General features: G+C 46.6%; 1 protein-coding gene across 7 annotated transcripts in view; it reads left to right on the top strand.

Moving 5' to 3' along the window:
* Positions 1-20,718, top strand: part of ascc3 (activating signal cointegrator 1 complex subunit 3) — a 146,431-nt gene that overhangs the window by 101,395 nt on the left and 24,318 nt on the right. For all 7 annotated transcript variants that reach the window (XM_025911366.1, XM_005459407.4, XM_005459406.4 and 4 more), the window contains exons 15-30: positions 806-997; positions 1,330-1,554; positions 1,940-2,059; positions 2,893-3,057; positions 3,680-3,766; positions 3,897-4,073; positions 5,141-5,366; positions 5,739-5,893; positions 8,660-8,758; positions 8,835-9,003; positions 9,753-9,973; positions 11,378-11,463; positions 11,633-11,799; positions 11,979-12,124; positions 13,953-14,073; positions 14,216-14,358. In XM_025911366.1, the coding sequence (XP_025767151.1) occupies positions 806-997; positions 1,330-1,554; positions 1,940-2,059; positions 2,893-3,057; positions 3,680-3,766; positions 3,897-4,073; positions 5,141-5,366; positions 5,739-5,893; positions 8,660-8,758; positions 8,835-9,003; positions 9,753-9,973; positions 11,378-11,463; positions 11,633-11,799; positions 11,979-12,124; positions 13,953-14,073; positions 14,216-14,358 (2,499 nt within the window). The remainder of the gene's footprint in view (positions 1-805; positions 998-1,329; positions 1,555-1,939; positions 2,060-2,892; positions 3,058-3,679; positions 3,767-3,896; positions 4,074-5,140; positions 5,367-5,738; positions 5,894-8,659; positions 8,759-8,834; positions 9,004-9,752; positions 9,974-11,377; positions 11,464-11,632; positions 11,800-11,978; positions 12,125-13,952; positions 14,074-14,215; positions 14,359-20,718) is intronic.

Here is a 20,718-nt window from a genome sequence, read left to right as displayed (position 1 = left end):
TGTCCCACAGCGGTACCTTTTCTCCTGTATGGAGACGTCTGCTTATTTCCCTGAGACTCGGCGCCTTGAGGCGACTCTGGTTGTGATTTGGTGCTGCATGAATGACGATGAATAAAATGAAAAGAGACTGAAAAAGAAAACAGCCGTGTTATTCAAACTGCAGTATTTTGAATAGACCAAAGTAAAGCTGACAGTAACTTGGGTAGTGCAAATCATTAGTCACTGAGGCTGACCAACAAATGTTTTTGGCTTGTGGCAGCAAACCTTTACCTCTGTGACATTTTACCTGTATGGACCTGCTGCACAGTCAGCCTGCAGCCTTTATCCACAGGGTTTGCATACAAATGCAGACAATCACTGCAATCCAAACATTCATGGAGTGTGTGAGGCAGACAGCTGCTGGCAGTAATGGGATTTCTCTTTGCCGTGCAGAAGCCTGCTGGGCGCTGACCTCCATTTAGATGCCCAGAGAGAGAGATAAAGCCTTGTGATGAGGACTCCCCCCGTGGCCGGCCAGGTCACAGGGCTGCTGTCAGTCACAGCACACATCTCACTGTGTGTGTGCATGTGCTCTGAGCTGCAGATGCTGCTGGAGTGTGCAGCAGACCTACAGCCGTGTGCATGTGTTACACTCTGCTTCATCGGGCTGGCAGTGGCTGATTACTGCATGTTGTCCCCCTACTGTACAGGAAATGTTTGATTCCCGACTGCTGCTGCTGTTTTGTGTAAACAGTTACAGCTGAGAGTCTGAGACTGGACTCACCTCCACTCTTACTAAAACTCCTTCTTTGACCATCTCTTTCAGATCCAACGCTCCAGGAACAAGCAGATGAAAGAAATGTTTCCTGAAGGTTTTGGCATCCACCATGCTGGCATGCTGCGCTCTGACCGCAGCCTGATGGAGAGCATGTTCTCCAGAGGCCACCTCAAGGTCCTGGTCTGTACCGCCACCTTGGCCTGGGGAGTGAACCTGCCGGCTCACGCTGTCATCATCAAGGTCCTTCATGAATTTAATGTGTTTGTGCCTGCTACCCTGAGGGAGCTCAGAGCGTCCTTTACTTTGCACATTTCATCTGAAGTGATTAGTTGAGGGCTTTTAATTGGCTCTAAGTGTCTCACAAATGTGAACGTTATTCCTTTAAAAGCCTCATTTATCTCCAGTCAGCTTGTGAGATCATGCACTGATGTTTAACATGGTTTTATTTGGTATTTTAGTTTCAGAATGCTGAGATGCTGTAAAGATTCACTGGGTGATATCACTCTGACTCGGTTACTCAGAGCGGCGTTCTCCACCTGCACTCACACACCTGTCTCTCTGCTCTGATGCAGGGTACCCAAATATACGATGCCAAGCGCGGCGCTGTGGTTGATCTGGGCATCCTGGACGTCATGCAGATTTTTGGAAGAGCAGGTCGTCCGCAGTTTGATAAGTATGGCGAGGGAACCATCATCACCACCCACGACAAGCTGAGCCATTACCTGACCCTGCTCACCCAGCAGAACTTCATAGAGAGTCGGTTCCTGGACAGCCTGGCCGATAACCTCAACGCTGAGGTAACACAGTTTCCTTCTGCTTCACCTTGAACAAAGTTTAGCTTCCACAGTCCTGACAGGGCAGCGACGATATACAGACATGTGAAAAAGGGTAAGAACCAGTGTCCCAGTATACCTGTGACCCTTAAATGACCACACACAGGATAACACATAGCTAACATTTAACATGGACTACAAGCCGGCTCAGGTCATAGTGTTTGAAACAAGCTCTGTTTTCAAATCTGTGAGCTTGCCTCAGTTGTAAAAAGCTGTTTTACATCTTTAAGAAAGGATTAATAGCACGTGTTGCTGGGCAGAGTAGAGAGAAGCAGCTGTGCTTTCAGGTAGTGTCCATTAGATGGCGACAGAGGTGTGTCAGCCGGTGTTCTCCTCTCTCCTGCTACAGATTGCTCTGGGAACGGTCACCAACGTGGAGGAAGCTGTGAAGTGGCTCAGTTACACCTACCTTTATGTTCGCATGAGGGCCAACCCGCTGGCGTACGGCATCAACCACAAGGCCTCTCAGGTTGGTCCAGATCCCGGGAGGGCGGGGCTGTCCCCGGGGGAGGGCGGGGACGTACACACGTTTCAGATCATCAAACAAATGTAAATATACAGATACACGTAACACAAAGTTTCTAAAGGAAGGTGTTTATCATTAAGGGGAGCCAAATCCAAACCTTCGTGGCCCTGTTAGTGCTTCCCCCTAAAGCTGATCACTGATTGGACCACAGCAGTCAGGAGGGGGCAAACACTTTTTCACAATGTTTACTGCAAAACACCCAAATGATGAATAGAAACAATAATAATACTTTTATTTGTGTTACATCAAAGACAAGTGTACATGTTCCAGTGCACAGACACACAAAGTGACACAGTGACTCCAACACACACCTGCGCACACATTCAACTGACCTGATGGGCTGAGGGAGGCTGTAACGGTGACGTGTATGCAGGGGCCTGTACGTGTGGAGCTTTCTGTGTGGATCAGAGTTTAGAGTGGATTTCACTGGGAGCCAATGAAGGGAAATTAAAAACATCTGATGTGTCAGCTTCGGCTGGCTGTGCAGCCGTGCACCGACACGAGTAAGGAGAGAAGAAAGATCAAGTGTGTGTAAAAGTGCAGAATAAAAATAGAAGTTTCATTTCTGCAGGATTCTTGGAGGACTTCAGAGATTCAGACAGAAGTGACACCACGGTTCTTAGCACATGGTGTATTAGATGTTTGACGAGGTCATAACTGAATTAATAATAATTTTTAAATGAACATTGTAATTTAAATGTATTTGAAACACAATCATAAGAGAAAAACAAAGTTGTTGTGAGTACTGAAGTCTTTCTCGTGCTGCGGGAGCTCAGATGGATCCAGCTTTGGAGCTGTACAGGAAGGATCTGGTGGTGGAGTCGGGCAGGAAGCTGGATAAGGCCAGGATGATCCGCTTCGATGAGCGCACCGGCTACTTTGCCTCGACAGACCTGGGCAGGACTGCGAGCCACTTCTACATCAAATATAACACCATAGAGGTAAACGCTCTCAGACGCCCCACACGTTCACTCGGTTCACTGCAGAGGTCGATGGAGCCCTGCATCACACACTGTCATAGACTTTGCATCATGTAAGCCTAACCGTGGCTGAGTACAGACTCTGTCCCCTCAGAGTCAGCGTCAGTCAGACACACACAGCCTCTCTGCTAAACTGCATGCAGTGCTGTTGGGTTGGACACACTCGTACCATACTGGGAGACAGGACTGTGTAGGCCATGCATTTTTATACAGCTAGCACTGATCAACATTAAACTTCATCCTGCTGGATTTGTTGATAAAAGCATCACTTATAGATAAGCTGTAATGTTTTTTGTGGTACATGTGATTAAGTGCATCCAGATAAGAAGCTGCAGGCTGCAGAGCAGCATCGAGCCATGATAAAAGAGAAAGTGTCACGTTTGGAGCCACACTGAGTGCTCACAGTGCTTCTGTTCAAACATGTTCTAACTATTAGACACACTGAGGGCATCACAACCATTCATAGTGTCCTTCACACAGACTGCAGGAGCTTCTCATTAGCAGTTTAGAGTTCCTGTAAGCACAATACACGCTCTGGTTGATCCAATAATCACGAACATTTCTCTTTCCTCCACATGTAAAGACGTTCAATGAACATTTCAACTCTCAGCGAACAGAAGCCGACGTCCTCAGCATCGTCTCCAAAGCTGAGGAGTTTGAACAACTCAAGGTGAGCTGTGGAACAGCTCCACTTATATTTTTAGCCATAGTACAGTTTGTGTTCATCCAATAAAAAGCTCTGTTACAGCTGAACACAGCTCATATAATCCAGCTCGGTGTGTGTTGCTGTGTGTCGTCAGGTTCGAGAGGAGGAGATGGAGGAGCTGGAGCAGATGCTGTGTACCTACTGTCAGCTTCCAGCTGCAGGAGGTGTGGAGAACGGCTACGGCAAAGTCAACATCCTGCTGCAGACGTACATCGGCCGAGGAGAAGTGGACAGCTTCTCGCTCATCTCGGACCTGTCCTATGTTGCGCAGGTGAGGACAGCACGGCGAGAGCTTTGCAGGACTCACTTAAGGTGCTGCAGGTCGTTGCTGTTGGAGCGCTCGCATTGTTTATCCGTCTGTTATATACACACAGTCAGGCCCATACTGTGGTATCTACTCACACACTAACTCTGACTCAACGATTTTAAATCACTGTAGATTTTTGGGATTTCAATGGAAACAAGAAGAGGCGGGGCAAAAGTACGCAGGTGGAAAAAATAAAAAACCTGAACACATGATGGAAGATGAAATAATTAGAATGACATCAGAGGATGTTGGTGCTGATGATGTTGACACACAAGCCTCGCTAACAGTGGAGCTCTAAAACTAGAGTAGAGTAGCTCATTTCCTGTTGGCGTTTGATGGACAGCTGACCCCTGATCATGTGACTTTGACATGTCCCCCCAAAATGAGATTTCCTGTTTAGTTTTAGTCACACAGGTGTACAGACTGGTCAGTGAACACCGTCAGTAGAGAAAACTGTGTAAAAAACTCGGTCATCACTGGCTGATGCTGGGGTCGTAGTTTGACTGCAAGAGTCGACGAGTCTGAAGCTGTGAAAGTACAAAGAGCGTAAAAACGTGCAAAGTGCCATTCTGCTCAAGAACAAACAAAACCTGCAGACATGTGATTACATATGATCCCAGTGTTTATTAAAAATGACGTTTTCAATTCAAAACTGTCTGAAAAGATAAAAAACGTTTATTATAATGTTTGTTTTCATCCTTTTATTAAATCAATAGTTTGACTGTTCACAGGAAGACGGTGGGACCCAGGCCTTCCTGTGTCCACCTGCTCTGAAACACAGGCCTCCCACCACACTGCATGTACTGTACCACATGGTCACATGACATTATCAGCTGACTAAATCAATCACAGCGAGCAACACTACCATGTGACCTCTGGACGCTCGGTCAGTGAACAGCTGTGTCCAACCTGCACGTCTGAACCTGCTCTTGATCACACGTGATGATGCTGAGCGATGTGCCCACCAGCTGCTCTTCTGCTCCGTTTAGTGTGGAACCTCTGGCTGATGTTTTTCCCACTGTCACCCACAGAACGCTGCTCGCATCGTGAGGGCCTTGTTTGAGATCGCTTTGAGGAAGCGCTGGCCTGCTATGACCCATCGACTGCTCACCCTGTGCAAGGTGATCGACAAGCGGCTGTGGGGCTCTGCCCACCCCCTCCGACAGTTCCCCAACCTGAGCCCCGTCGTGCTGAACCGCTTGGAGGAGAAGAAGCTGACTGTGGACAAACTCAAGGAGATGAGGAAGGATGACATTGGTGAGTGCAGTCCAGTGTTTGTATTTGTGCTGCAGACTCAGATAGTGGCAGAGGCCTTTTAAAGCGCTGCTGTGCAACACTGGCATCACAGCACTTTGTTCGACTTTGCCTTATTTATTTAAACCACAGTAAGTCCTGCCGGTGCATCCGTGTGTCTGTCCTGATGGGATCATAATGTTTTTATTAACTGCAGCTTAAAAGTTGTTGAAAGAGCAGAAAAGTGTTTTTGAGTGGAAGAAGCTCAGACTAGTGCTTAATCCAACATCCAACAACATCCAAGCTTTTATTTAAAGATTAGCTTCAGCTAATATACAGAAACTTCCTGCACACTCGTTTTGATAAACACCTTAATGCCAGGTGTACTTTTTCCAGGTCACATGCTGCACCACGTCAACATCGGGTTAACGGTCAAACAGTGTGTCCACCAGATCCCCTCGATCTCAATGGAGGCCACCATCCAGCCAATCACACGCACCGTGTTGCGTGTTCGTCTCATTGTCACACCTGATTTTCGCTGGAATGACCAGGTACAGACAGATACTGTCAGGTGTGATTGTACCACTGCAGACTACTTACTGTGACGGTTTTCAGGATGGTTCGCTCTGCTGTGCCAAATATTTTACCACCACATAAAAACAGCTGACCTGAGACTGAGTGTGAGTAGGTGTGTGAGGGACAAATATCAGGGTTAGATCAACTGTCCTTTCTCCTTTGATCTTGTGTGACATATTTACAGTTCAAACAAGTCTCCAACTTAAAGATCCATCTGTCCATCACATCAGTTTATCCCCAGGAACAGAACGCTAAGCAGGACATTCCAGATGTCCTCTCCCCACTTTCCAGTTCCTCCTGGGGGATCCCACAGTGTCCCCAGGCCAGATGACATGTCCTGGGGTCAACTCCCAGTTAGTCCTACCCAGAAAACCTCCAAAGGGACGTGCCAAGGAAGCATCCCTGAACCGCATGCAGGAGCTGTACGCCTGAGCCCAGCCGCCCATTACCATAGCAGCTTTAATTGTAAATACATAAATACATCAAAATAGACACAAATGAAAAAGACAGAAAACAACAAAAATGAATCCAGTTCAATGAAATCAACAGGAGGTGACCAGCCAGAGGAGGGGCCTGTGTCACATGTTAGGAGCTGTGACAGCAAAGGCACGGTCCCCTCTGAGCTCACTCCGAGTCCCCGGGCAGCGCCCCTTCTAAGACCCTCCCCAGAGACTCAAAGGACGCTGGGTATTCTGAACAAACAGGGACTCGTCCCCACGCCCACACAGCACCTCTCACCACGGGACACTCTGGAATAACAAAGGCTCCAGCCCTTTTCCAGGACCCTCTCCCAAAGTCCCCCTCCTCAGTTTACATAGTGGCTTCTACTGTGAGCACTACCCCAGTATCACAATCCACCGCTTTAATTCTATGCATTTAAACACATTATCGTGTCACATACTGATGGATGCATCGGGGCAGTTCAGGGTTCCTGCTCAAAGACGTGCGGACGTTAAGGCCGATGGTGGATGTGACGCTCCCTCCTACTGAGCACAGAAGAATGATGAGTCCAGGGAGAGCTGGGCTTTAGTGTCCATATGTTCGTTCTCCTCCTGTGCTCGGGCACCAGATACATACCAAAACTACTCACAGACATTCGTATTTCCACACTGGCCCAAAGAAGAGCACCCCACCTACCTTGTTCTCCCAGCCATGGAATCTCCATCTGTCCCTGAGAGCCAGCCTGTCCCACCTTAGTGGGCAGCAGGGATCATGTGAAGCTTAGTCCAAAGTTTGTCACGTACAGAAAGCTCGTTGTAGGGGCTGAATATGAAGATGAATGTTTATGTCCGATTAGCAATGCATGCTGCAATCATGGGAGAGTGGTAATGGAATACTGGCTGGCTTAACTGTGATCCTGCTGCTGAGCCACGACACATGTACCGACACATGAGCCACTTCCCTGGTGGCGGCCAGGAAATGCACCACGCTGACTCATTATGATACAGGATGACATCATTCTCCAAGGAGCATTTGCTGTTTGTGGCAAACTGCCTGCAGGTTTGGTGATTTAGGCTTAGGTTATAATATCAGCACAGAGCATTCAAATGCTTCATGCATGTTTGTCATGTCCCCAAATTCAAGCGATTCACCCGGATGTTCTGTACACGCTCACAGGTGGGAATGAACAGAACCCAGCTCCAGGTCACCTCAGTACTCTAGCAAGGGGGGGGGGGCAGTGCTTCTGCTTATTGGACTGACTCCATGATGGTGAGATGGGGCTCTGTGCGGCCTCGCCATCTGTTGCAGGGATCCATGTTTATCTTTGCCAAAGAAAGTTTCATGTGACTTTACAGGGACAGAGAATGTATGATGTGTAACGATGTGTAAGACATACTGGCTTTTCCCTCTAGCACAGGTCAGGGGTGTCCAACTCCAGGCCTCGAGGGCCCGTGTCCTGCAGGTTTAGACATGTCAGCGGATTTAATGACCTCCTCAACATGTTCTGAAGTTCTCCAGAGGCCTGCTAATCAACTAATCATGTGATTCTGGTGTGCTGACCCAGGGTGAGATCTAAAACCTGCAGGACCCCGGCCCTCGAGCCCTGGAGTTGGACTCCTCCTGGGGGGTTAAAAAACATCCATTTGAGTCTAAACTGGGTCGAAAACTGAAATATCTTTCTGTGCTGATAAATGAATGTTTATACTAATTTTCTGTTTCTTAGAGTTTCAAACTATGGCAAAGTTGTTGTTAGACTTCTTCATGACACCTACACATGGTTTCAAAAATGCACAGATGTGGGCAGTGTAGTGATGCAGGCAGACAGGCAGACAAACGTACAGGCAGACAAACGTACAGACAAATGTACAGGCAGACAAACGTACAGGCAGACAAACGTACAGGCAGACAAACGTACAGGCAGACAAAGGTACAGGCAGACAAATGTACAGAGACAAACGTACAGACAGACAAAGGTACAGGCAGACAAAGGTACAGAGACAAACGTACAGACAGACAAAGGTACAGGCAGACAAAGGTACAGAGACAAACGTACAGACAGACAAAGGTACAGGCAGACAAAGGTACAGAGACAAACGTACAGAGAGGACAAACGTACAGGCAGACAAAAAGAGAGAGAGAAAAAGCTTTCAAACAAGCTACACTCAGTCATTTTTGTAGCTCTTGGGATTTTTGCAGTTTCTCTGGGCTTTGCAGGGTGAACCTGGGTTAATCGGGGAACTAAAATAAGCTTTGGTTCCCTGAAAAGACTGTAATTCAAAGCTGTTCTTTGTGTGGTTCAGGTCCATGGATCAGTGGGTGAGCCCTGGTGGTTGTGGGTGGAAGATCCCATAAATGATCACATCTACCACTCTGAGTTTTTCCTCCTGCAGAAGAAACAGGTTTGCTGTATGAGTCTTGGAGCTTAGCGCAGATGAACACAAGGAACAGAGAATGACGGCGACCTGTTCTCCTCAGGTGGTGTCAGGAGAGCCTCAGCACATCGTGTTCACCATTCCCATCTTTGAGCCGTTGCCCTCACAGTACTACATCAGGGCCGTCTCTGATCGATGGCTCGGTGCTGAAGCTGTCTGCATTATCAACTTCCAGGACCTGATCTTACCAGAGCGACACCCCCCACACACTGGTATCCACACTCAGACACATAGTGCCCCCACAGGTCCTTCATGATGTTACTCTGAGCTCTGTGATGAAGGTGGACCAGTTCTTACAGCCCTTTTAGTAGAAGCTATATTCACTGATTTTGTTCAGATACTTATTGATTTATTTTTAAATTTATACCCACGGATCTGTCTGGAGCACTTTGGTGTTGTTAGGGTCGAAGCGCCAACCTTCAGATTACTGGACACTCTACTTCTGGTTATGTCAGATACAGCGTAGAAGGCTATAAGTGTAGTTTGCCCAAATAAGGACACTGACTGGTCAGCTGACCTTCTCATTAGTAGACAAACCAGTCAAAGCCATAATAAGCAGAGCTGCAGAGCCGTGTGTCCACTTCAGCCACACCTGTCTTTACCACAGCTGGAGTGGACAGCAGGACCTTTGGACATAAAAGCTCTTAGTGCTCTGACTGTTTCTTACTGGAACCAGAGCGCACTGATCATCACGATAAGGTTCGAAAAAGTAGACTGCACAACTCATCTACTCTTAACGATCACAACATTAGCTGTTGGGAACAAACCTGCTGCACACTGGGACCAGGTCACATTACACACTCGATCAACATCACAGTTTGGATATAAAAGTCTCACATTGGTACTTCCTGTTGTTTCTAATAATTATTGTATCATGTAGCCACCTTTAAACTCTCAGTTGTCTTGTGTATACTTGGAGACCCTTGTCCCATGATCCTTTGCATGACTTTTTCACTCTCAGAGCTACTAGACCTCCAGCCGTTGCCAGTAACTGCTCTGGGTAACCGAGAGTACGAGAGCCTTTACAAGTTCACTCACTTCAACCCCATCCAGACCCAAATCTTCCACACACTCTACCACACCGACACCAACGTCTTGCTGGGAGCGCCGACGGGCTCTGGAAAAACCATCGCAGCAGAGATGGCTATGTTCCGGGTCTTCAACAAGTATCCATCCTCCAAGGTAGGATGTGGGGCACTACTCTATTACTTCATATACAATATGTCAAATGTAAGAAAACACTGCAGCTGAGCTCCTTAGCATCAGTTCTTTGTTTTTACAGTCATCGTTCCATGGAAGCTTTATAGGCCCTAACAGTGCATTTCATTGAAACATGATGTAAATTCAGATGCCTAAATAAGTATATATGAACTGTGGATTTGGACATTGGGAATTTTAGGAATGGACAAATTAAAGGAAAAGGATGTACTGGAAGGTAGAACCAACCAACTTTGAGCTCTGTTGTTTTGTTATCATAATTCTTGCACTTGTTTGGGAGTCAAACAAACATCTGCTCCATTATAAGCAACTGTGTGATGGTCATAGTCCGCACAGCTGGAAGTGTTAGCCTCACTATGATGGGCTAACTGGTAAACAGTGACACAGCGGGCTAGTCCATTTTATTGCACTGAAACAGCACGCGGTCACATGCTAGCTGTACCGTAATGATACACCTCACACCATGTGTTTAATACTAGATTCATTCAAGATTGTTTCCTCTGATTTTACCAGGTTTCATCACATGATGAAACCTGGTTTCACAGTTTCAGGCACAGTTTCAGGCGATGACCTCATTAAGAGGACTAACAGGGCTAAAAGTGGGGAAAGCCATTACCAGTAATCTGGTAGCTACTCTGAGGAATATGAACATAGTTTTGGTGTCTGTAGGTTTGTTCTACACATGACTCCTCGTTATGTCCATAACTTTGACTTGTATTGTGCAAATTTAGAGGAAGTCGTCATGAAGAATTTTGCTCTTTAGTTCGATGGTGGTTAGTGTACCCACAGGACAACGCTAACAGAGTCAGATGTGTTGGCAGTGGCTCCTGGACATTTCTCACCAACTGACCGAGCTGCACTGTTACTGATCCTTAAAAGGAATCCACTGTTACTTCAACATCATCTGGGGCTTTGGTGGTGTGAATGATGCCATGTCCATTTGGTCTGGTTAACTGTTTGCTTTGCAGTCAACCTACAGTTGTCACTGGCTGTGAATGAATGGATGCACAGCACACATAAACAGAATTATTCTTTATAAAAGGCAATGAGCCTATCAAAAGTCTGCATGTTACTGTTATTTTTGGCCATTTGATAAAAATGTATTTCAGGCCTGGAGAAAGAAACCCTAATGATGAGTGTAAAAGCTCTCCGTGGATCACTCACCTTACTGTGGTCGTTTCATTCATGTAGTAAACAGGATCCACACCCTTCCTTACCCTGTGACAGCGGGATCCCAGCAGCAGTTAGCACAGGTTATTTAAACATACAGCAAAAGCAGCTGAAATGATGATGCTGCAGCAGAGCAGTCAGTGTAGGGAAACTAGCCGAGCTTGATTGAGTTATTGTCTGACTGTGTTCTGTGTTTAGGTCGTGTATATTGCCCCTTTGAAGGCCCTGGTGAGGGAGCGCATTGAGGACTGGAAGGTCAGGATTGAAGAGAAACTTGGAAAAAAGTAAGAACAGAGAAACTCACTGTGTGAAGAGGCCTTAAACACACTAATGATGACATGGTTTTTAAACTGGTATTAATTAGGTCTTAAACATAATTAAGTTACTCTGCAGTCACACTGTAAATGCTGTTCATATGACACAAATAAACAGTTTCTTCTTGTGCTTGTGAAGCGTGGTGGAGCTGACCGGGGACGTGACTCCAGACATGAGAGCCATAGCAAAAGCTGACCTGATCGTCACCACGCCCGAAAAGTGGGATGGAGTAAGCAGGAGTTGGCAGAATCGAAGCTACGTCCAGAAAGTAGCTATTCTCATTATCGATGAGATCCACCTGCTAGGTAAGAGTCTACAGCACACCTGGGGCGGTTGGTGTGGAACAGGTCCTACCTGTATGTTCTTCACCGTGGCTCAAAAGGGCTTTCATTTGCTCCATGATGTCCTAAATATAAACACGTGATGGCCCTGAAACAGGACTCTCTGTTAGCTGTGTTAGCGTTAGCACTGTGTCTGTTTCCAGGTGAGGACAGAGGTCCGGTCCTCGAGGTCATTGTGTCCAGGACCAACTTCATCTCGTCTCACACTTCCAAGAGTGTTCGAGTAGTTGGGCTGTCCACGGCTCTGGCCAACGCTCGAGACCTGGCTGACTGGTTGGGCATCGGACAGGTCGGCACCTGCATTACATCACACACTGCCATCCTTTATATACAGGCTTACCAGCTAAACTCAGTCGAATATTTTGTAACGTAAAACAGCGTGTGTGTGTGTATGTCTGTGTGCGTGCATGCGTGTGTGTTTGTGCGTGTATGTGTGTATGTGTTTGTGCGTGTGTGTGTGTATGTGTTTGTGCGTGCATGTGTGTGCGTGCGTGTGTGTGTGTGTGTGTGCGTCCGTGCGTGTGTGTACGTGCGTGCGTGTGTGTGTGTGTGTGTGTGCGTGCGTGCGTGCGTGCGTGCGTGTGCGTGCGTGCGTGTGTGTGTTTGTGCGTGCATGCGTGTGTGTGTTTGTACGTGTTTGTGCGTGCATGTGTGTGTGTGTGTGTGCGTGCGTGCGTGCGTGCGTGCGTGTGTGCTTGCGTGCGTGTGTGTGTGTATGTGTTTGTGCGTGCATGTGTGTGCGTGCGTGTGTGTGTGCGTGCGTGCGTGTGTGTGTATGTGTTTGTGCGTGCATGTGTGTACGTGCGTGCGTGTGTGTGTGTGTGTGTGCGTGCGTGCGTGCGTGTGTGTGTGTATGTGTTTGTGCGTGCGTGTGTGTGCGTGTGTGTGTTTGTGCGTGTGTGTGTGTGTGTTTGTGCGTGTGTGTATGTGTTTGTGCGTGTGTGTATGTGTTTGTGCGTGTGTGTGTGTGTTTGTGTGCCTGTCTGCTTGTTCTTTGTTGTTCAGGCAGAAACCATAAATTCCATTCTATGTTTTCATGTCTGTATCATTGTATCAGTGTGATATATATGATACATAATAACAACATTGAGCATCAGAGTGATGGGGAGGAAACATTTTACTGTAACACTAATGGATGTCACCTTCCCAGCTCTTAACATGCATACAAGGCTCATTGTGCTCTAGTCCTGAGCCAACTGTGCCCAGGACTAAATCTGTGTTCACTAATTAATATTTAAAAAACTGTTATAGATTAGAATTCAGATTCTTCTCGTTTTCACATCATAATTAAGTGTTTAGTTTTCTTATTTTTCCCACTCATGTTTTGTCTTTTAATGACTGTTTGTGTCACGCAGGCAGACAAAGACAAAAACATGTGCCATTGGCTCCACCCATGGTAATAGTAACTCAGGGTAATAGTTACTCTGCTAGTGGTGGAAACTGTCCCAGTTCAAAGAAAGGACAGAAAGTCCTCATCACACTCAGTTTGGTGTTGAAGCTGTACCTGAAGCACTGCTGGTGTTCTGCAGCTGCTCCTCAATGATGAGCTTCATCAGCGTCTCCCATCAGCAGCCTCCATGTTTGTGTGTAGTTCATCCAGTACTTTGATTTTGTGGTGTGTCATGAACATTAGAGACTAAAAGGAGCTTGCAGCAGTTTAACAATACTTTATATCAGCCAGTCCTTGTAATGTCTGTAGATGTGAGTTACGCTTCGCACCATCAGAGTCAAACACTGTAGCTTTCCTTTGCTCTGCCTTCAGAGCTGTAGAGGAGACGTGCCGGCAAACCAGATTGTCTTTGTGTTGTTCATAAATCTGGCTGCTTGGCTGCTGTTAGGACTGAGCTAATCCATTATCCAGGCTTTTAAGACATCTGCAGACATACAGCAGCCCTCAATATAATAACACAACGAAAAATGCCACACACACTTTCAACATCCTATCACACAGTAAGTTCACTTTGGCCATAGCGTCTTATCACACAGTAAACACAGAGAGCGGCGCAGGCTCTGTGCCTCCATGACGGTGACAGAGTGTTCACATTGCAGCCAGACGGGCCTTCCTGTTGCCAGCTGCGCACATTAAATCTCTCTTCTTCTCATCTTTTGTCTAACAGGTGGGTTTGTTTAACTTCCGTCCGTCTGTGCGCCCGGTCCCGCTTGAAGTTCACATCCACGGTTTTCCAGGACAGCACTACTGCCCCCGCATGGCCAGCATGAACAAGCCCACCTTCCAAGGTGCAGCTTGTACACACTGTTTTTGCACTTTAGCACATGTGCACGTGAGATGCTGCTGGCTTTTCATGCAGCATTTGTTTGGTAATACTCCTTGACCCTGTGCAGTATTAAAACTAACTCTACTGTTTTGGACTGTCCACAGCAATACGCTCTCACTCTCCAGCCAAGCCTGTGCTCATTTTTGTGTCATCACGAAGGCAAACTCGCCTGACCGCCCTGGACCTCATCGCCTACCTGGCTACAGAGGACAACCCCAAACAGTGGCTGCACCAGGATGAGAGAGAGGTTTGCTGACACACAGCAGCAGTACTGCTCTTTCATGCACGCTGTGTTCATATGTAATAATAATATTAAAACATTTTAAAGACCCTCAAGGTCACCTTACATTACTACAACAAAATAAAAACAAAAGGTAAACAAGAAATAAAAAAAACACAAGTGTAAGTAGTATATATATTACACACACACACACACACACATTTCTGTTTATCCGTGGCCGGGTCGCGGGGGCAGCAGCCCAAGCAGAGAAGCCCGACCTCCCTCTCCTCAGCCACCTCCTCCAGCTTGTCCGGGGGAACACCCAGCTGTTCCCAGGCCAGCTGAGAGATATGATCTCTCCAGCGTGTCCTGGGTCACAGTGCGACATGCGCGGAACACCTCACCCAGGAGGCATCCTTGTCAGATGCCTGAAACCACCTCAGCTGGCTGTTTTCGATATGAAACTGTTAAGTTGTGCGATCTGCAACTTAACAGTTCATTCAGGTAACTAAAACTAAAAAAGTTCAAAAGCAAAATAAATAAAATAAGAGGATCAATCAAATAATTTAACAATGCATAAATTGTTTTGTTATTTTAAAGAAGATGAATCAGACTTCAGCCTCAGACTGTGTCAGCTGCAGGCTCACTAACTCGAGCCTGCAGCTGATTCTGTGCAGCTTAGAGCAGTGATGGACGCCTTTGATTAAAACCCACAGGTTGGTTTGAAAGTCAAGGACTGAGGAGTAGAAGGGCCTGTGTGTCTGTGACACATACATTGTCTGTTCAAGCTGCTCCGAACTGATTCGTTATTAGAAAACACACTTAATGTGGTCATACAGGGAACATACAGGGGACATGCAGGGAACATGCAGGGAACATACAGGAATATACAGGGGACATGCAGGGAATATACAGAAACAAGCAGGGAACATACAGGGAACATGCAGGGAACATACAGGGGACATGCAGGGAATATACAGGAACATACAGGGAACATGCAGGGGACATGCAGGGAACATACAGGAATATACAGGGGACATGCAGGGAATATACAGGAACATACAGGGAACATGCAGGGGACATGCAGGGAACATACAGGAATATACAGGGGACATGCAGGGAACATACAGGAACATGCAGGGGACATGCAGGAACATACAGGGAACATGCAGGGAACATACAGGGGACATGCAGGGAATATACAGGAACATACAGGGAACATGCAGGGGACATGCAGGGAACATACAGGAATATACAGGGGACATGCAGGGAACATACAGGAACATGCAGGGGACATGCAGGAACATACAGGGAACATGCAGGGAACATACAGGAACATGCAGGGAACATACAGGAACATGCAGGGAACATGCAGGGAACATACAGGGAATATACAGGAACATGCAGGGAACATACAGGAACATACAGGGGACATGCAGGGAACATACAGGAACATGCAGGGAACATACAGGAATATACAGGAGACATGCAGGGAATATACAGGAACATACAGGGAACATACAGGAACATGCAGGGGACATGCAGGGAACATACAGGAACATGCAGGGAACATGCAGGAACATACAGGGAACATGCAGGGAACATACAGGGAATATACAGAGAACATACAGGAACATGCAGGGAACATACAGGAACATGCAGGGAACATCCAGGAACATACAGGGGACATGTGGCTGTGGCTCAGGTGGTAGAGCAGATCAGCTACTGATCGGAAGGTCGGTGGTTCGATTCTTGGCTTCCCCGATCTGCATGTCAAGTATCCTTGGGCAAGATATTAACCCCAAATTGCCCTCCGATGCGTTCATCGGAGTACGAATGTGTGTGAATGCAGGTTAGTTTGCACTGTGTTTAGAAGTGCTTGTACGAGTGGGTGTGATTGGGTGAATGAGGCATGTTGTATAGAGCGCTTTGAGTACTCCGGGAGAGTAGAAAAGCGCTATATATACAGTCCATTTACCATTTACATGCAGGTAACATATAGGAACATACAGGGGACATGCAGGGAACATCCAGGAAACATACAGGGAACATAGAGGAACATACAGGAACATGCAGGGAACATCCAGGAAACATACAGGGAACATAGAGGAACATACAGGAACATACAGGGGACATGCAGGGAACATACAGGAACATACAGGGGACATGCAGGGAACATACAGGAAACATACAGGGAACATAGAGGAACATACAGGAACATACAGGGGACATGCAGGGAACATACAGGGAACATATAGGGAACATGCAGGGAAACAGCACATGGCAGGATTTGTTCTATTATGTCAAACATACACAGTGTTTGGCTGTCTTGTTGTTGTTGACAGTGTGTGTGCTGCTGTGGTCTCTGCAGCATTCTGGAGAAACTCACATTGATAAACTAATCACTGATCACTGACAGCATGTGACACAGTGCAGTATGTAGCTGTGTAGGACAACTTTCGCTGCTTTGTATTGTGAGGCTTACTGATGTCATTAGAATCTGGAGCTGACATCTTGGGTCCATACATAATCATTTACTTTTACACAGAATCAAAAATATTTAAAAAAAAAAAAATAACTGCCAGGAACAAGATTATTGGCCCCTCGATTGTAAGAGTTAGTTGTGGAACAAACAAGCGGCAGTGATTGGTTGTCGTTACACATCTCCTGATCATTCCCAGCCTGCTCTTCCTTGGCAAATCTAAAACTCCTCCATGTTTGATGGCTCTGTGCAGGTCAGTCAGGAACATTTGCTGGATTTCTGGAGATTGCTCTTCACCGGGAACACGACATGTTTTGGGTCATTGTTCTGTTAGAAAACGACCCAGTTCTACTGTTGACTGCTTGACATTTTCTGTCTAAATTTTATGTGTCCTTCTTTCCTTCCATCACAACATCATTGTCACTTCTAGAGACACTGATCCTACAGCATGATACTCCCACAGCCGTGTTTCACTGCTGGGGCAGCGTTCACCCTCCCTTCTGATGCCAAATATATGATTGATGAATATATTTGGATTCTTTATTAATTATGTTCACAGTAAATGTATTTAAGTTAGGCATCCCTACATGGACACTGAGAACATGTAATGAGCTGAGCACTGTGCCCATCCTCACCCTTCTGTTACCTGTTTATTTATCTGGATTAACATTACTAATCTAACCTAAATTATAGATGAGGAAGACATAGATCTGCTTTCCTGAGCCCTGCAGATTCAGTAAATATCCAGTGTCTTTTACCATAAGCAGATTTCTGTGTGTATAGCCCTCCCGCCTCAGTGTGTGTGTGTTCCACTGATATATGCCGCTGCCTGCTGCTTCCCTGCACCTGCCTGTGTAACAGCTCAGCTTCCTGCTGTTTGACTGACAGGCTTCTAGTGATGGCTGCTTAACGCGCGCCGGGGGTCACCGCCACTACAAATCCCATCTCTGACCTGACAGCTCTTTCTTCCCTCTGCTGCTGCTCTCAGGGCCTGATGTTTCTCTTCCATTTGATTTCTACAGCCTGAATGTTATTATCTCATACCCACTGTTTCACTTCAGTTAGTGTATTTGAAATTTAAAATGTAATTTGAATGACTGTTTTTCATTCAACGTCATCTTTCTTTCTCCCAAAGCTGGGTTGGAATTGGTTCTTATGTGTATCATTTCATTTTACTGCTACACAGACACTTCTCAGAATAATGAGATATTCTCATATATATATATATATATATATATATATATATATATATATATATATATATATATATACACAACAGGGCGTTGTTGGAATGCTACTACGCAAGTAACCCTGGCGGAAGGGGTTACATGAATAGGATGAGGGAACTGTGGATTCTTCGATACCCAACATCCACAATGACGGCGAAACAACTAGTAGCTCAGTGTTCCAACATTCAAAAGAAGAGACTGCTCTCACAGCTAGAGATTGACGAGGTACAACATAAATGCTACGGCAAGGAGGAGTCAGGACGCCAGGTCAGGGGGGAGATATCATCACCCCCACCCGAGATTGGGTACCAAGCCCCAAGTGCGATAGGAGAAGGATCGTTGAGTGCGAGAGGAACTGACCTGAAAGATAGGATCATGGCCAAGCTTGAAACCTGGACCCCCCGTAGCCGGTTACCAAGATTATGTGAAGTACCCTCAGAAGGTCTGCTAGATGATGTTAATGCAGCACTACGGACGATACCTACAGCCACGATTAGTGAGACTAACAAGCTGATCTACAATACGGCAGCAGTGATCAGTGAGATGCTTGGCTACAAGTTGAACAGCCACAAGGGGCAGTACCCTCCATGGAAAAGGAGGCTAGAGGCTAAAATCAAGGTAGCACGGAGGGAGGTCAGCCAACTATTGGAGTTGCAGAAAGGCACAATGAAGAAGGTGCCTAAGAAATACAGCAAGCTGTCCATACCTGAGGCCTTGGAAACTGCCAAGCAAAGACTCACAGCCTTGGCCAGCCGCTTGAGGAGGTACACCAGAGAGATAGAAGGCAGGAGAATAAACCAGCTGTTCTCCACAGAACCAGCAAAGGTGTACTCTCAGTGGCAAGGGAACAATAAGAGGACAGCACCACCAAGGCTGGAGACGGAGCAATACTGGAAGAGCATATGGGAGAAGGACGCAACCCATAACGGCAATGCTCAGTGGCTAGTGGATCTGAGGGCAGACCATAGCGACCTCCCTGAACAGGGTCCAGTAACCATCACAGTGGCAGATATCCAAGAAAGGGTCTCCAGTATGAAGAGTTGGACAGCACCAGGGCCCGACATGGTTCACGCCTACTGGCTGAAGTAGCTGACTGCACTCCATGAGCATCTGGCAGGACAAATGAACCAGCTGCTAGTTAACGAGAGACACCCGGAATGGCTAACCGAAGGTCGGACGGTCCTGATCCCCAAGGACCCCAAGAAGGGACCGGTCCCATCCAACTACCGACCAATAACCTGCCTCAGTACTACATGGAAGCTCCTGTCAGGCATCATATCGGCTAAGATGAACAGGCACATGGGTCAATACATGAGCGGGGCACAGAAAGGGATTGGCAAGAATACCAGAGGCACAAAACACCAGCTACTGGTAGACAGAACAGTCAGCCGAGACTGCAAGACCAGACTGACCAACCTGTGCACTGCCTGGATTGATTACAAGAAGGCCTATGACTCAATGCCCCACAGCTGGATACTGGAATGCCTAGACCTGTACAAGCTCAACAGGACCCTAAGAGCCTTCATCAGGAACTCAATGGGGATGTGGCGTACAACACTAGAGGCCAACTCCAAGCCCATAGCACAAGTCACCATCAAGTGCGGGATCTACCAAGGAGATGCTCTGTCCCCACTGCTGTTCTGCATAGGCCTGAACCCCCTCAGTGAGATCATTAACAAGACTGGCTATGGATACCTACTACAGAACGGAGCAGTTGTCAGCCACCTCCTGTACATGGATGACATCAAGCTATATGTATACATATACCTATGTATGTATATATATATATGTGTGTGTATATATATATATATATATATGTGTGTATGTATTAACATCTATTTCCATGTGCTGCCCGTGTTCTCCCGGTGTTCTCCACATGTTCTTCTGGTGTTTGCGTGGGTTCTCTCCGGGTGCTCCAGCCTCCTCCCACAGGGCATGCAGTTAGTGGGGTTAGATGACTATTCTGAGTTGCTCACAGGTGTGAATGTGAGTGTGAATGGTTGTGTCTCTGTGTGTTGGTCGTGCAGTAGACTGGCGTCCTGTCCGAGGTGTACCCCACGTCTCGCGCATTGACAGCTGGGATAGGCTCCAGCCCCCCCCCCCCCGTGACCCTGATAAGGATAAGTAGAAGAGGATGGATGGATTACTGATTTAATCTATCTGCTAGAAGAATAAAAGACAACATGAACAAAATAAATAAAATCTACAAAAAAGTATTGTTAGTTTTTTCCATATCAGTCAATATGAGATTTGTGAGTCAGGATTGGGTCGATGTCCAGTTTAAATATGTGATAGGTACATGGAGATGGCAAACGTCCACAGAGACGCGCCCAGTGTAACAGCACAACTTTGTATAAATGAACATGACAGACCACACTTTTTAGCAAAGCTCTGGTTTATCCTACTGAAGCCCTGGGACTAGAGAGCTCGTTACTCCTCAGTTTACAGTAGGGCTGCTCAATTAATCGAATCTAGATTACGATCTGGGTTTTCAACGATCATTAAAAATGACTGAGCCGATTATTAACACCTCCCTCGTGCTTTACTCTTGCGCTGCTCCGTGTGGCAAATCGAGCGCACTTCTCTGCGTTTCGAACACCGTCACCACATTTTGAGCCCATATGGGCTCAAAATGTGGTCATAAATATTTTGTACTTGTAAATCAGGATTTGTACT

The sequence above is a fragment of the Oreochromis niloticus genome, linkage group LG11, assembly GCF_001858045.2.
Source record: "Oreochromis niloticus isolate F11D_XX linkage group LG11, O_niloticus_UMD_NMBU, whole genome shotgun sequence".
Classification (NCBI taxonomy): Eukaryota; Metazoa; Chordata; class Actinopteri; order Cichliformes; family Cichlidae; genus Oreochromis; species Oreochromis niloticus.
The sequence above is the reverse complement of the archived record's forward strand: the minus strand, read 5'-3'. Positions and strand labels throughout refer to the sequence as shown.